The 16,402-nt window shown below is 57.7% G+C and overlaps 1 protein-coding gene across 2 annotated transcripts; it reads right to left on the reverse strand.

Moving 5' to 3' along the window:
• Positions 1-53: 53 nt before the first annotated feature.
• TRPV6 (transient receptor potential cation channel subfamily V member 6) lies at positions 54-15,096 on the reverse strand. Of its 2 annotated transcripts, XM_045857563.1 has the most exons (16): positions 15,014-15,096; positions 14,600-14,754; positions 6,484-6,581; positions 6,233-6,355; positions 5,737-5,874; positions 5,362-5,460; positions 5,099-5,274; positions 4,449-4,595; positions 4,147-4,359; positions 3,763-3,849; positions 3,598-3,674; positions 3,195-3,360; positions 2,785-2,851; positions 2,177-2,445; positions 957-1,063; positions 54-770 (listed from the first exon to the last, which is right to left on the reverse strand). In XM_045857563.1, exons 2-16 carry the CDS (start codon positions 14,725-14,727, stop codon positions 500-502), a joined length of 2,166 nt encoding a protein of 721 aa, XP_045713519.1. In that variant the 5' UTR covers positions 14,728-14,754; positions 15,014-15,096; the 3' UTR covers positions 54-499. The 2 variants fall into 2 exon arrangements, with proteins under 2 accessions (XP_045713519.1, XP_045713517.1); XM_045857561.1 differs by lacking the exon at positions 15,014-15,096 and having other exon boundaries at positions 14,600-14,976.
• Positions 15,097-16,402: the final 1,306 nt, after the last annotated feature.

Genomic DNA, 16,402 nt, shown 5'->3' on the forward strand with positions numbered 1-16,402 from the left:
TGAGGCCTCAGTGTGCAAGGAGTGCTGGGAAGGTGACACCACACAACAGGGGAGCAGAGTAGGGAACCATTTATTGGAAGGTAGAAGGTGACAAGACTCAGCCAGCATCACCCCACCCCAGGGTGGTGTTGGTCCCCTTACTCACGCCCTCGCTCCACCAGCCTCCCCAGAACTCCCTGGAACACCGGGCAGGGCTCGCCCCTCCCACTTGGACTCCTGGGTGGAGACGGGGCGCAGAGGTGGCAAGCCTGTCTTTAAAGTGCTTTGCTCTGACAGTGCAGCGGACTCCATTGAAGCCAAAGAGGCGGGGCCAGCCACCTCGTGGCCTGCCGTTGGCTCCAGAGCTGAGCGAAAAGCAGAGACCCAGCTGGGCACAGCTGTTCCCAACTATGCTACTCCTTTCCCCCTTGACCTGGGGGGGTTAGACTGCTCGATATTTTGGGTTTGGGTTTTGGAATGTTCCCAGGAACATGAGCGCGACTGCTGGGAACACACACGCTCAGATCTGGTACTCCCAGCTCTCCTCTTCCAGACCCCTGTTAACCACGCCCCTCAGTTCTGTCTTCAGGGCCCCTTGCCGAAGTTTCTCCCAGTTGGTGCTGCTCCGGGAGGTGCTTCGAGACACCGAGGGGGTGGGCAGGGGCAGGTTGGGGCCAGAGGGGCGGCTCGGCTGCAGTTTTTCTGAGTCCTTATCCAAGTCGTAGGAGCCCCGGTTGTAGAAGGCCCGTGCGTAGCGCCGGACTCGCTGCTGGTCCTGCCTGTCTTCCACCCTGAGGAGGACAGAGGACTTGAGAGGTGCCCACAGGCAAAGGGCTGGAGCTGCTTGTCTCCTGTGCACGCCAATGCTGGCATGGCAGAGGGGACCGGCCCCTCAGCAGCCAGGCCGTCGGGACTAGGGAGGGCGCAGGGCCCACCCCTGAGGTCACAGGAATGCCCAGCCCCTCACTGTCACTCACCGCAGGAACCAGCGGTCCCCCAGGCCGTAATCTCCCCCAAAGATCCCAGAGCGAGGCCACAGGCAGCGAGGCAACTTCCGCTCCAGCATCACCGTGGTGGCCACAACCTGCGTGTGAGGGCAGGAGGGGAAGTCAGCGAGGCTGGGTGGGGACGGAGCTGAAGTGGAGGGAGATAGATGGGTGGGTGCCGGCCAGTGGGAGGACAGTGAAGCAGCAGCATGGAAAGTCAGGGACTCTGTGGTTTCCCAGAGGGGACAAACAGCACCCCTGAGCTGAGGAGGATGGTGTCGGCTCCGTCAGCCCTCTTCTGTAGGGGAGTCAGTGGGACGTGAGCCCCTCCGTCCTGGGCCCAGTGACCTGACACCCATGCAGATGCCAGGCTGGTCCTGCAGAGGCTGAGGGACCCGAATCCCAGGACAAGGGGAAGGTGAGGAAAGCAAATAGAGAGAGGCCCTCGGGGCTACAGGATGTTTCGGCCCTATAGACACACAGGCTATGTGTCAATGCAAGCTTCCTACTGAGACATCTAACATCGGTACATTTGCCTGGCAAAGGTATTTTTCTGAGTAAATCTCATTTAACCAGTTTAGGAGGGTTTTTTGGTGGTGTTTTGTTTTGTTTTTTTGGTTGGTTTTTTTTTTTAGCTCCATTTTCTACACAGCACAGTTAAATGCCATCCAATTTTCAGGATTTCCATTTTTATTTTGCAGGAATTATTTTCGTTGAGATAAATTATTTTCTACGTGTATTTTTAAGTGATGATTTGATTTTTTTTTTAATGGTCTCTTGTCCCCACCGTGACGCTCTGACTGGAGGACGTTTCTGCTACTACAGGGGAGTTTTTGTGGCGTTATTTTTAACGTGTCTGACTTTTCTGGGTCAAATCTTGAAGACTGAAATATTGCCAAGAAGATGGGAATACTCCAGTTTGTATTCGGTTGCAATGTTTATGAAATGCCATCACCTTTATTCTTGATTTAATTCGTGTTGATTACTCGAGAAAAGACAGGTTTTGATTTTTGAGCAAACCGTGAGGAATTCTTTTCAGCTGTTCCAGCATTGCTCAGTGGTATTGCTAATCCAGCTCTACTGTACACTCTGTATCATCCTGTGCACTGTGCAATAATGGTCCAATCGTGTGAAGTCAAAATAACCCTGCTTCTGAGTTTGGCACGAAGGAAAGGACTTGCACTAGCCCACCCAGCCACCAGGGGGCTCACCTGAGCCCGCCAGAGCTCATCCCGCTCGTGAGCCACCCGCCAGTGAGTGTCGCCCATCATGGCGATGAGGAGGTTGAGCATGAGCAGGGTGGCGATGATGGCGAAGGCAGCGTAGGTGATGCTGTACATGAAGGGCAGGTCCACGTCGTAGTTGGCGGGGCCGTCGATGATGGTGAGGAACATCTCAAAGGTGCTGAACAGCGCCATGGGGTAGTTGTAGAAGTGCCCCAGCTCGTCGGGGTTCTCTGTCTGGAAGATGATATAGAAGGCTGCTCCACCCAAGGGGGTGAGAGTGACCGTGGTGAGGGCGGCCGCGGACGTGACCGAACCACAGCCAGCTCTTTGCTGCCCACCTGCCGCATCTCCCCGGCACCAACCCAGCCCTTCATCGCGCTGTGCTTTAGGCTCTCGGGTTGCCTTATTTTCCACATGGCTCACCCTTCTGCTCCCAGGAGCCACCTCTCCCTATCACCCCTCCCCCTCCCCCCCCCTCGTCTGTCACCTCCGCCTCCTCCCACCTTTCCCCAAGTCTATCCGAGCCCTTCTGTGCTGCCTAGGCTCCTCCAGCCTTTCCCTCCCATGGCCCCCATCCCGACCAGGTGGTTTACCTGAGGTAAAGCCCAGGATGACCACGGCCATCAGCCAGCAGAATCGCATCAGGTCACCAAAGATCATCTAGAGCGGGGAGGGAGAAGGTCAGACCCGTCGCTCCAGCCGCTGCCCCTCCCAGCCTCCAGCGGACCTGGGAACCCTCGTGGCTCCGCCCTCCAGGTCTCCAGGTCAGGGCTGGCCAACTGGCTGCAGGCCAGGGCTGTTTGGTCTATTTCGGTATGACCCTTGAACTAAGAATAGTTTTTACATTTTTAAAGACTTGGGGAAAAAAGAAGAGGAGGACAAGAGTATGCAGCAGAGACTGTATGTGGGCCACAAAGCCCGGGACGTCGTCTATTAGGTGGCTTTTGACGGGATGTTTGCAGTCCCTTTCTCTAGGAAGCCTGGGGCGGGGGGGGACACAGACCTTCTGGATCATGATGGTGAAGGGGCCCAGCATCTGGAACCCTCGGGCGAAGTACATGACGTTGCACCAGCCCAGCACCAGGGCGAAGGACATGGGCACCACCTCCCCGCTGGTGTTGGTGAGCCTCATCACCATGGTGACCAGCACCGTGCACGCGTAGGTGATGCTGGGGGGAGAGCAGAGGGCAGGGAGTGATGTGAGGGGCCTGGGGTTATCCTGAGGACCCCAGGGCAAGAGTGTGGCTGAGGCAGTATGAACACGCTCAGATTCCGTCTCTGCGAGCTCCGTGCTCACGGTCACACACACGGCTTGAGGGGGCAGGTCCTCCAGGGACTCCCCAGGGGCCAGGAGTCCGGGAATCCAGGGGGGAAGGGATGGGATTCCCACGAGGAAGGAGACTCACATGAGGACATGGAACGGCCCCCCGAGGATGGTGTGTCCGAAGAAGCGCATGAACCCCACCCTGAAGATGTCTGGAATCTGCGGACACAAAGGCAGCTCTAGGCCGGGGCCTTGGGCTGGATCCCCCGGGCAGGCGGCCACGCCCGGGGCCCAGTCCACGCCGCACCTCTACGATCAGGATGATCACAGCTCCGACGACCGTCACCAGTTCCCCCACCAGTCGGATGGCGTCCTGGCGGGTCACGTAGGCCTCCTGAGGGGGGGAGTGTGGTCAGGGCACGCAGGGTCTCATGCATCTGCCCTGCTTGGCCCCTGGTCAGGGGTCAGCATCCCTTGTTCGAGTCTTTTTAACCTGGTGGTTCGGCTCTCTCAAACCCTGCTCTTCGAGTGCACACGTGTGTCTGTGTGTGTGAGCATTTGGGGGCTGTGCCTATGTGTTTGGGACCCGGGTGAGGGGAGACATGAGGGCTGTTGGACAGGAACAGGGTTCAAGTCTGAGAAAGGGCAGACCGCTGACCCCACCCCGGGCCCTGAGGCTCCCAGGCGCCACCTGAAGGAGTTTCTGCTGCAGGAGGGTGTTGTCCCGGGGCTGGGTGCGGTTGTCGGTCCTGGGCTTCAGGGGGCGGTAGACGCAGCACATGGTGAAGCAGATGATGTAGAGGACGTACAAGGCGCCCAGCAGGCAGAAGTAGGGCCGCCCGTAGCGCTTCCACTTGAGGCTCACCAGCTCCTTCACCGGCGTCTGGTCCAGGATCTGGCGAGCCTGTGGCAGGAAGACGGCAGAGCAGCAAGTGGCTCAGAGACCCTGACGCCCCTCCCCCGCTGCTCTCCCACCTGAACACCCCCCCGTACCTCCCGCTTCTTGGTGGTGACGATGAGTTCCAGCAGCGACGGCTCATCTCCGGAGGAATCGATCTCCGTGAGGTCGTAGAGGGTGTAGGTCGTCAACCCAAACGTCCCCTGGCTGTGCCTCCACTTCTGCATCAGGTGGTGGAACATCTGAGGTGGAGGGGACAACAGGGGCATGAGGGGCAAGCCAAGGGGAGGGCCACAGGGTGGGAGCAGGGAGCAGGCCCAGGAGGACAGCACTACTGGAGGTGGCGGCTGCTCTTCATCGACGGCCACCCACCACCGCTGGGGCAGAAGAACCCATGCTCATGCTGACCCCCTAGGTTGCCCTCTGACCCCCCACAGCTCTCCCTAAACCTTGGGAAGAGGAGAGAGTCGGGAAGGCTGCAGCCCTGTGGCCTGGAAGGCGGATGTGGGCGTCACAGCTCCAGGGTGAGAGCTAGACTCTGTTGGCCCCCAGCACCCCAGGGAAGAGAAAGTGGGCGAGAAAGGGACCAGCGGACAAGGGAGACGGGGCCTGAAAGAAACACTGCAACCTGAAAATGGGACCTAGGCATCAGGGATGCGTGCTTACATCTGCTCTCCCCAAAGACTAAAAGTATGGGGCGGGGGTCACTGGGACAACACCGTGGGGTGGAGGGTGTGCCCCTCACCACAGTGTTGCCCTCCACGCCCGCCAGCTTGAAGGGGGTGAGGCCCTGGTGGTTGGGCACGAGGTCCAGGGGCTGCAGGCGGCCTCCGCGCCCGTCGTAGGACAGCAGCAGGTTGTACATCTGGCAGGCAGAGGTCTTGTTGGGCTGGAAGACGAGGATGTGCAACACTGTGTTTCCTGGGGGAGGACACGGGTGTCACGTGGCCACTGGACCCACTGTCCCAGCCCCCTCCGCGCCCCTCGCTTCCTGCTCCCAGCGCTTACCCAGGGAGTCCTGGGCCCGGATGTTCGCTCCGTGTTCGATGAGCAGACGCACGATCTCCTCGTTGCCCACGCAGGCAGCGAAGGACAGAGGGTGCTCCCCTGGGGACACGGAGGGCTCTGGAGCGTGAGTGCGGGCTGGGGCGTGAATCCTCCCAGGGACTGCCTGTTCCTCCCCAGCTCCTCCCCAGTTCCTCTCGGTGCTGGGCTTGGGGACACCCGTCAGCAGAACCAGAGGCAGGGCGGGTGCGGGAGTGGCTCTGGCCTCAGGCCCTCTCAGGGCGGACCCTGCCCCCAGCCTCCCAGGCACGGGGCACAGGGCCCCCCTCTCTTGCCCACCACTCACCTCCCTCCCCCCGGGCCCGCCCCGGCTCTCACCAAAGTAGACGTGGTTGTGGGGGCTGTGGCGGAAAGCTGAGCCCGTAGCTCTGGCAGAGATGCTGGTCCCGTGGGCGAGCAGGGCTCGCACCAAGTTCACGTTCTGGTTCAGGATGGCCACGTGCAGCGCAGTCTGGCCTGGTTCAGAGAGAGCCCTCGGTCGTGGGGTCTGTGTCCAGCATTACACAGGGGGTGGGGGGCCGTATCCATACAGGATCCTACACCCGGGCAGCCTGGAGGGGTGGGGACTGGGGGCCCTGAGCCAGGCAGGGTCCCTACGGAATCTGGGGGCCACCCACTTCTTCCCACTCTCTGGGCCTCTCCATTGCAGTGGGTTGTGCCCTAATGAGGGGCGGTGAGGAGGACAGGGGAAGAGGGGACAGAGAGCGGCGGTGCTCAGATTCCCTCTTTGGTTTCCGCAAATTATCCACCAGTGCTTGTCTAGACATATCCAACGGGCCTCCCCTTCCCTCCACCCTGGCCCCTGTCTCCTCACCCTCGTAGAGCTCAGAGGTCATGGGCTCAGAGACCAGGTCCGGGGCAGCCTCCATCAGCAGCGTGGCCGCCTCCAGGTTGTCGTAGAGGGCCGCTATGTGCAGCGCCGTCTCCCCCAGGGCTCCTGGGCGGAAAGAGGAGGTGTGGGGCTTCTGTGCGCAGGGAATCGGGGATGACAGTGACGTCGGTGCCCATGGCACCTGGGGCCGACCCAGCAGGAGAGCGGTGCCCGGGGCTCTGCTCCTTCCTTACCTCTTTGGTGCACCTCACAGGGCTGATACTTGAGCAGCTTGTTGAGAGCCTGGACGTCATTCTCTTTGGCAGCTAGAAGGAGAGGACACCCCAAGATCCTACAAGGGAATGGGGCCAGACAGGTAGCAACCGTGAGCGTGCCCAGTGGTGGAGCAAGGGAGGATGGCTTTGCTTCATCCTATACAAACACGTAGCTCAGTGACAATGTCCCCAAGATCCCTGGCACAGGGAAGTGAGGCCATTGAGCTGCAAAGTGTCGCCTGGTCTCTTTCTTCCTGAGCAGTTAGCTCACAGAAATCTCAGCGACCGGGTTCCTACTCGCGGGTGCAGACACCAGAGTGCGTGTGAAGGTATCTGTGCTTGTCCCGTATGGAGGGGAGGGGCTTTGCCTACGCACTCACTGGCCTCCTGACCTATTGACTTTGCAGCAACCCTGATTCAAGTTCACTGAGTGTCTTGAGATTACCCTCCATGATAAGCCTTGTTTTCTAGGACAAGGAGTACCAGGCATCCCTCCCTCTTGTTTGTGGAGGAAGTCAACCGGGAGAGCTTAGCAGATTTTCTCCTGGGGCCCTGTGCTCTTCCTCCCGGACTTCTCGGAGAACCCTTTGACCCTGGCACTTCCCTCCCTCTACCGGCATCTCTAGGGCTTCATCCAACAGGAATAGCCCATCCTTTTTGTTTTCCTGGCCCCCGAGTCAGGGAACAGTTTCTTCCTACTTCCTCTATGTTTCTCACTTGTTCCAAGCACAAATCATCTTCTCTTCAGACTCCCCAAACCCTCTCAAGTTTTATTCCTACAGCGAACTCTAAAACTTCTTTAAAGATCAAGCCTTACTTCAACCAAGACCCAGGGGACCCCTTTCACTCAATTTTCTCTTTCGCCCCAGAGCCATGGGATCCTTCTATGGGAGTGAATGAAATAACCCTGTGCATCCAGAGACGGCCAGTTATGTGACCGACAAAGAGATCCAGACAGGCACTCACAGGCTAAGGACTGGTAGTGGCAGGAACCCCCTCCTTCACTGGGGGTGGGGGTGGGGGATTGGGAGGGGAGGGAGAGCTCAAGACCCATCCCCCACAACGCTGGCTACAGCCCTCCTCACACCACACGGGCAGCCCCAGCCCTGAGATTCTTCTTCAACTCATTCTCTCCCCCGTCAGTCCCCACCTCCTCCTTGATTCACGTCCTCATTCTCCAGCCCCAGATTCGCAAAAGCCTCTCCTAACTAGTCTCCCTCTCTCCTAACTAGTCCCCCCACACCCTGTGTGCCCCTAGGCCATCCTTCTGGATGCCACCAATATACCCTCTTTGAATGGCAAATGTAATCACAGCTTCCAAACCACCCCTACCGTGGGTCATTAAGTATCCGAGGAGAAGGAACCCAGGGGTCCTTTCCAGCCTTGGGGCAACACTTTTCCATGCTCTTCTTCACCCTCACTCTCCCACACAGCCTGTTGGCCGCACCGCCCCGGAGCACCCCATCCTGTACCACTGCCCTACCGCTCCTCACACCTGAAATGTACCCCCCCACCCCCATAATCGTCTCTTCTGCATTCCTAGGATATGCGCCCGGCGTGAGGGAGCCAGTCCCTCTCTCTGTAGAATGAGTAAGGAACGGTGCCAAGATGAGGTTTAGTCTTACTGTCTCTCCTTATTATCTTTATTGGCCACCCTGAAGCCAACCTGAAGCAAACATATACTCTAAGTAAAAAAAAAATAGTATGCTTGGTATGCAAACAGCTGCAAAACAAGTTTTCTGTGCACCCCTGCACCACTGCCACCGCCGCCACCACCACCACCTTCCCAACAACTGGGCCAAACCCGTCCTCAGTGGATGTTCTGGAGTCGGCACTACGCACACGCACACGCAGGACCGCACGGCCTCCCCGGGGATGTCGGCGCTCGGCTCTGGCCTTCCCACCACTGAGCATGCGCGTTGTGATTCACGTCCATCTCTTGCTCTGCACCGCGGACTTGAAGGCAGCGATCAGCCACTGCCTCTCCTCTGTATTCTCGCCCTGCCCTCCTCCAATTACCTTCTAGCTTTGCGCCTGGCTTTGACGAAACGCGTGAAAGGCGAATGGCAAAGCTAGGGATGGGCCCCAGGGCTCTCACTACCCAAGCTCCAGCTTTGCTGTAGCTCCTGCCTTCTAGGGTATGTGCGAGGGGGCAGGCCAGTCTGGGGCAGGCCCGAAGATATGTCTCCCTTTGGGTCCCTCCACCTCTCCGGGGTCAGTGAACGTCCCCTGCGGGCATTCTCTACATGTTCATTTCCTTCCCTCTGCGGACAGCCCTACCGGGCGGGAAGGTCAAGGTGCTGCTGTCTGACGCAGGCTCGCCAGGTCCGCCCAATAAAAACATGGGATGCTCCGTTCAGTTTGAATTTGAGATACACAACAAATAATGGTTTAGTGTAAGTCTGTCCCATGTGGTATCTGTGACACACGTACAAGGGAGGGGGCCCCCAAAGGACGGAATTTATTTATAAAGCATTGTGCATTTATTCTCGCGTGTTTAAAGTCAGTCACCTTCAAGTACTCTCCATTTCATGCAATGCACCTATCAAAACTTTTCTCCCACTGCTCAGAGTGCTTTTTGAACTCGTTGATTTTGATGCCTTTTAGTGCTTCTGCTGTTTCTTGTTTCACCTTTCTCATACTGGGGAAATGGAAAAGTTGCTCGGGGTGGGATCTGGTGAATGGGGAGGGTGGGGCACGGGGGTCAGGCTGTTTTGGTAAGAAGCTGCTGAACACTCGGCCCAGTGGGGGCAGGTGCGCTCACAAATCACCCATCATGAAATAGGCAAGTGTGTTGAAAGAGCCTCCAAAAAAAATTCACTGAAGCCTAATGCAGCCTCTCACAACAACACCAGCTGGCACACTGACACAGATGGGTCCCTAGAACACTCACCTAGTGGGGGAAGCCTGTATTACAAGGGGCCCGCCCTCCAGAATATAATTCCTTTTGGGGGGTGGTCCCTCATCGCATACTAATAATGTGTTGTTTATCTAAACTTCACGTTTAACTCCACGTCCTCCATTTTATCTGGCAAGCGCAGTCAGACCACACTCTGGTTAAAGACCCCGCTTAGAACCCAGCTCAGCAGGGTTTGTAGAGGACTGGCCTCCTCTGGTTGGCAAATTCCAGAATCCAGTCAAAAGGGGGTCAGGGGTGGTGGGGGGGGCCAGCAGTATGCAAAAGGCTCTGAGGGGACCAGGCAGAGCCACTACTTGTAATAGCACCACAGGGCCACAAGGGGACAGTAGAGAAAGCCCTGGTTCACATGCTTGGCAGTAAGGGGGATCCCCCAAAATACCCAACAGTCCTTGGGCCTCCTACAAAATGGTGCAAGAGCAGACCCACCCAAAGATTCACAGGCCTGAGGCACCTATAGTTTCTTTGATGGCGACCCAGCGCAGAAGTTTAGATCTGGAGCAAACTCTGTACACCTTCCCCAGAAGGCTGCCAGATGCCTCCTGAGGGCAGGAAGCAGAAATACACTAAAGAAGCAGCTTCCCATTTGAATGGTTAGATTATACTCCCCTTCCCAGGGGAAAGCTTCACTTTATTTAGCAGAATAATTTGCATTGCTACCCAAACCCCCTAGTTACAAAGAGCAATGGTTCTCAAACAGGGCCAATCCCCAGCCCCTCCCCCAAGGAATCTGGCAATGTTGGGGGTACATTTTTGGTTGTTACAACTGGGGGAGGGGTGCTACTAGCTTCCGGTGGGCGGAGGGAAGGGTGCTGTAAGCACCTTACACAGGCAGCTTCCCATAACAAAGGGTTTTCCTGCCCATCATGTGCCAAGGGAGAGAAACCCCAACTGGGAAGGTATAATTATTCCTAATCCATTTTTTAAAAAGGGTACTTCACATTACAAAGGACGAGAAATGACCTATACGTGCATGGTTGCGTACACACCATTAAACAAAAAAAGGTGAAGCCTTTGAAACACCCACTGATTAAGGAGCACTGAGACCTCAGAGAGGGCATCTGGCATTGGCACATGAAAGGTGTTTGCAGGATTTGGAGTGTTTTCTTTTGCTGGACAATTATTTATCACATCGAACAATCTAGTTCCATATTAAACCGGTGTGAGTCTTGCTGTGGGGTTCCTGGCAGAAAACCTAGCGCATCATCCGTAAACAAACCGTGGCGCTCCCTCCCCTCGGGCCTCCCCGTGGCCACCAAGGGAGGACCTCTCACTTCCCCCTTCCGAGTTCCTGCCACCCCGTGCCCCGCCCCCCCCGTTCCTGAGGATGTGTACGTGCCGGTGGGTGTGCACACGTGTGTGTGCAGGGTGCACGAGTTCTGTTTACCGTCGCTGGGAAACAAGGCAGGGCCGGGAATATCTGCAGGAGACGTCAAGTCGGAATTTTAGAGCAGGGAAGTCCCTAGGAAACTAGTCTAATCTGTTCGTGCAACAGATGGATCCTGCTCAGGCCTGGAGTCTGAGGCGACTTGTCCTAACACGCCAGAGGCAGAGCTGGGACGAGTGCCCCAGTTGTCATGACTCTGTCCTCATTCTCGGTGTCATCAGGGTTTGAAACGGGTTTGGAAGATGCACAAGGGGCTCTACGGGCCTGTGTGGGTTCCCCTGGTTGAGCCATGAGCATCCTGTGTGTGTCTGTGGGGGAGGGAGAGGTGGGGGAGTCCTTTGGGAAGGGGAGGGCACAGACAACACGGTGGCTCAGAGTACATTCCCAGAATGCATATGGCCCTGACAGGAGGAAGTTCACAAGCCCTCTCAGCTCCTGCCATCACGGGAGGTGCCTGCATAGGTGGTGAGGTTTGTTCATCCCAGTAACCCCGTGGGGCACCTGTGCTTTTCCAGCTTCCACAGCAGCACCTCACTCATTGCCCCTTTTGCTCCTCCCAGTCCTGCCACGGAAGCCGGACAACACTCTCATTTTTCAGGAAAGGAAACCGAGGCCGAACAGCCCAGTCCTCCCTGGAGGAGGATCACACAGAGAGTTAAGAGCAGAATGTTTCCCTAAGAACCTAGCCTTAGGCGCTCACCACTAAATTATGTGGTTCTTCAAGTTTTATGACTCTTCCCAGAGGGAGAGGGCCAGCCCAGAGCAGTGACCACAGATGAAGGAAACCACAGTCACGTCTGGGGAGGAGGAGGCACACACGGACCACTTGCGGGCCACCTCCCTCCAGGTCAAGTTCTTGGCAGTGGGTTGAGGTTCAAAGCTTCCAGGAAAGTGGCTATTTGCAGACTTGGAGTCGGGCTGCAACCCCGTCATGAGTGTAGGTAGACCCGTGTGCCTGCAAAGACGCATGTGCATGTAGTTACTGAGGCAGGGAGTCCTGATAACGCCGGAGTGTCCCGGGGCTGGCTTTCCACAGACACGTCCGCTCACCTAGAGTTACGGGGGTCTGCCTGTCTGTCTGTCTCAGCAGAGGAGAACCCACATGCTCCTTGCCTTCCTGCAGACTGTGGGGAGCAGGAAGGTGGATGGTGACAGCAAGGGGCCCGCTCCGGAAGCTGCCCAGCACAGCCCACGCTGGCCGAAATCAGACACCCCGGCACCCTCCTCTGTGCTACCGTGACACTGTTCACCGCCTCCTTCGGGCGCTCACCAGGCATCACCAGGTGGAGGCACATTCGCCCACAAGAGCCTGAGCTCCCGGCGAGCAGGGAAGGCGCCCTGTTCTTGCTCCTGCAGACCCAGCAGAGCACTTCCTGCTCGGTACACGTTTAGCACGCTGGCGGTCAGGAAAGAAGACAGCTCAGGGCCGGGGGAGGGTTGCGACGAGAGCAAGGGGAGAGTTCAGCCTGGATGACAATGCCGGGCGTTTACCCAGAGCGGGTTTCGTGACTGAGACCCAAGAAAAGTCTCCACGTGAGAGAAGCCCTGGCTTCAGCCCAGGGAGACCAGAAAGTCCCCCCTTCTCCCTGGACCATGCTCCTCCCCCTGGGGTGCCCCCGAATCCCACTCTGAGCCCTTGGCACAAATCCCTATGCCCTCCCCACCCCTACTTGCTCCCCCTGGGCCTGCCCCTTTCCCAGGGGGTAAAGTCCCTCCCTCCCACTGTCAGACTGGGGCTTCTGAGATAAGACGGGTGCTGGTAGCATCGTTGGCTGCTTTCTTTCCTCAGCGCATCCCCTGACCTAGCTATATTGTCCCTGTGTCCATGGCTATCTCATTTTTTCTAAGTGCCTGGTGACTGCATGGCCTAGACCTCTCCCCTTCCTGCTTACTTCGGGGTCCACCCAGGGGACAGACAGTCAGTACTCCTGACTCCTGGTATGTGGGAATAAGAGGGCTGAGGAGCTGGGGAATCAGGCAGGGAGATCGGTCACTGGAGGGGGGGGTCCCTCCAAGTGGTAACATCCAGCCTCTGTAGCCGAAGGCACAGCAGGAGGCGGCTCGCCAGATGGTCTTCAGAAGAAAGGAGGCAGGAGAGGCAGGTGGAAGCCACCCACGCACAGCCAGGCCATGGTCCTTCACTCTGTCCCCACCTCGCTCGGGCACACGGGGAACTTCCTTCACCCCTTCCAAAACCCCCGGGCCTTCCTGCGCTCTGCGCCTGCTGCCCCAGCCCCGGGGTCCTGGGAGTGGGACAGGGACGAGTGGGACCCATGGTGGCTGCGTCTGCAACAACACCACCATTCTGCGGCCGCCAGACGTCACCGGCCAAACATGCGCTCAGCCCCCACTCCCCCAGGCCTGGGGGACAGAGGTGGGCGGTGGGCGTGCGAGACGGGAGGCCCAGACTGGAACCGCCGGGGCTCATGCCAGCCCAGGATCCTGGAGCGCAAGTGGGAAAACCACAGCGCCCCCGGCTGGCCTCCGAGCCTCCCCCCTCCTGGTCGGGCTCAGGCAGGCCCCGCCATGGGCAGGTGGAGAAAGATCCTCAGACAAAAAAAAAAAAAAAAAGTTTAAGCTTTCCTGTCTGAATAGACATATCACCTGCCTTCTTAGGGGCCCAGAGGGGGAACCCCAACTGGAGGACTTCCTTCAGGCGTGCCATCGCCTGGGTGGGGCGATCCGCAGAGACTTGGGAAGGCGACCACATCGTACAAGGGTGGCTCAAGCCCCCGCCATGTCCCCTTCAGCCGGCTCCCAGCTCTAAGCTGCCAGGGATGGGGTGGGGGTGGGGGAGCATCAGATGCACTGAGTGTGATTTCTTTAGAGCTCAGACTCTGGAGCCTCTCCGGTTCCCCAACCCGGGTGAGAGAGCGGGTGAGCACTGGTCCTAAGTATACGCTCTGGCCAGGTTTGCGCACCCGTCTGCCGCCACGGCAGGGAGCAATGAATTACAGGCTGGGTCCCGGGTCTGTTCCTCTCCATACCCTCCCATCAACAGCTGAGGCAATTAGCGCACGGGAATGATAACTATGACCACATGATCCCATTTGGTCTTCTTTTTGGGTTATCCGAAGATCCTCCCTGCGTCATTCATGCCTGCATTCATTCATTCCCACATTCCTGGTGGGGGGGCCGGGGGGGGTGCTGCATGATTCTGCCAGAGAGGTCCGAGGGGCAGGGACTTAAGATAAAAGTCATAGCTGTGACCCACCCGTCTGGTGGCGGTTCAATGCCGCCACAATCCTTCCAAGGCCCAGCAAGCTGTCCGACCACTAGGAAAATACAGTCAACCCTTGCACAACATGAGTTTGAAATATTGGACCCTCCTGTAAGTGACTTTTTTCAATGGACCCGCTCCCTTCAGTTGACAAGTACTATTCGTTGGATTCTCGCCGCTGAAACCCACCTTGTTCAAGGGTCAACTGGCGGCTGAGAAACCTCGTACGTGGAGGGCCGACATCAGTTATTCATGGGTGTTTTTTGAGTGCACACCCTCGGCAGCCCTAACCCCCACATTGTCCAAGGGTCAACTGCACCCTCAAGAAGCTGCATCTTAAAGACGGTGAGAACCTGTGTCCGCACCAGCCCTCCTCCTGGAGCCCTGGGGACCCTCAGGCCAAGACTCTTGAGACAAAATGCTCCCAAGAGCCAGGCCTGGAGCACGATCTGTCCAGACAGAGGAGCCGAATAAAGACAGGGAAAAGGGGGAAGGGGGGAGGCAGGGGGGGAGGAGGGGGGAGGGACACACCTGGGGAGGGGGCGGCTGGCGGCAGCAGGTGGAGACTTACCTCTTCTGCTGCAGCAGGTTCTGCTCGTCTCGGCTCTGGGCCCAGGACTCCTGTCTCTGGAACCATCTGCAGAACTTTCTCCACAGGCAGAGAATGGGCCCCGTCTTCTTGGGCAGTGGCAGCCCCATGTCGCGTAGGGCCGGCTCCTTGTGGGGCTGAGGGGGAGACCAGACCCCAACTGGACTCAGCCTTGGGGCCGCATCGGTCTCCCCTAGGGCCAGCCTGCCCTCTGCCTGGAGAGGCCCCATCTCCGACCTCCCGGGCCCCCACAGGAGTCTTGGAAGCCGCCCCAGCCGGACTGCAGAAGGCTCCGAGGTGGTTACACTTGGCAGAGCTGAGACTCCCTCATTGGGCTCCTCTGGCAGGAGCTGCTGGGATCTGTGCAGACGAACTCCCTCCCTCCTTCCAAATTACCTGAGATTTAAAGAGACAGGCCAGCAGACCGGTCTGCCACCTGGGGCCTTGCGTAAACTCCTTCACCCTGGTCTCTCTCCCTGCCCTCGGGCCAGTCCGGGCAGGGAAGGCCGTCAAAGAGACTAGAGAGACCTCCCTTGGACTTTGGGACACCTGCTGACCTTTTATAGAAGGGCCCGAAGGGTCAGGCTAGCCTGAGAGCCTCAAGGCAGTGACGGAGGAGGGAGGGGTCAGGTGATCCTTTGGGGGTTGGGGGCCCCTCAAGTGAGCGAGTGAGTGAGCCCTCCCCTCTCACAGGGCTTTTCCCTCAGCAGTCCCCCATCCTCCAGGAGCCTTCCCTGCTGGGGGCTTAGCTTTTCTCGACTCTTCCAGCTTAGTCTCTCACCTGCCCCAGAGTAGGTACACAAGTCTCAGAAAACCCATAGACCCCTAACCACCGCCAGACCAGCAAACTTTTCTGTAAAGGGCCAAGATAGTAAATGCAAATATTTAGGTTTTGCAAGCCCAGGCAAACAATCTCTGACATTCTTTTTCTTCTTCTCCTCCTCTTCCTTCTTTTTTCGCAGCCCTTTAAAGATATAAGATGTCTTCTGAGCTCACGGGCCAGGACACGAAACAGGGCTGGGGCAGAACCGGGGCCCGGGACCCAGCTTGCAGTCCCCCACCCTGGACCTCCAGAGAACCCCCCGCCCCCGCACCCAACGCAACATACATGCAGTAGGGCGCCAAATAAAACAGAGGCTGTCCAGTTCAACTTGAATTTCAGATAAACAACAAAGAATGTTTTTAGTACACATATGCCCAAGTATTACACATACTTTCTAATAACCTCTAGTTTATTGGCCACCTCCAGTTTATTCACCTGCTCGCTGCTTCACTAAAGTGGTCCCAGGTAGGCTTACACCACACCTGGGAGGCAGGTATTGTTACCTGCACTGTACTACTGGGAGGAAAAACAAAGCTCGGAGCGGCACAGTAAATGACCCAGGGCCGTACAGCCATTCAGTGGCAGAGGCAGACTCAGCCTCTGTCCCCCGATGCCCACACCGATGTCGCTGTCCCTGCCCCACCACACCCGCTCATCCCAGCCGGCAGGCAGAGTTCCAGCGAGGGGAAGGGACCTGCAGTCCCAGTGGTGAAGGATGACAGAGCCCATCCCAGTCCCACAATTTAGAACTCTGACTGGCATGAGCTGGGAGCCATGATCAGTTAGTTCGACCCCTACACTGGGAAGAAACAGGCCTTGGCTTCTGCGAAGGCCCACGCAGAAGGCAAGGGCCTTCCTATGGCCTGGGCCTGGGTGTCAGAGCCCCAGGCATGTGGGGGTCGCTAGCTTCAGAGCCTGCTTTGGTCCTACGCGTCCCTGATCCAGAGGGCTGGAGGATGCAG

Source organism: Phyllostomus hastatus, unplaced genomic scaffold (genome assembly GCF_019186645.2).
Source record: "Phyllostomus hastatus isolate PE091 unplaced genomic scaffold, TTU_PhHast_1.1 phas_scaffold_142, whole genome shotgun sequence".
Classification (NCBI taxonomy): domain Eukaryota; kingdom Metazoa; phylum Chordata; class Mammalia; order Chiroptera; family Phyllostomidae; genus Phyllostomus; species Phyllostomus hastatus.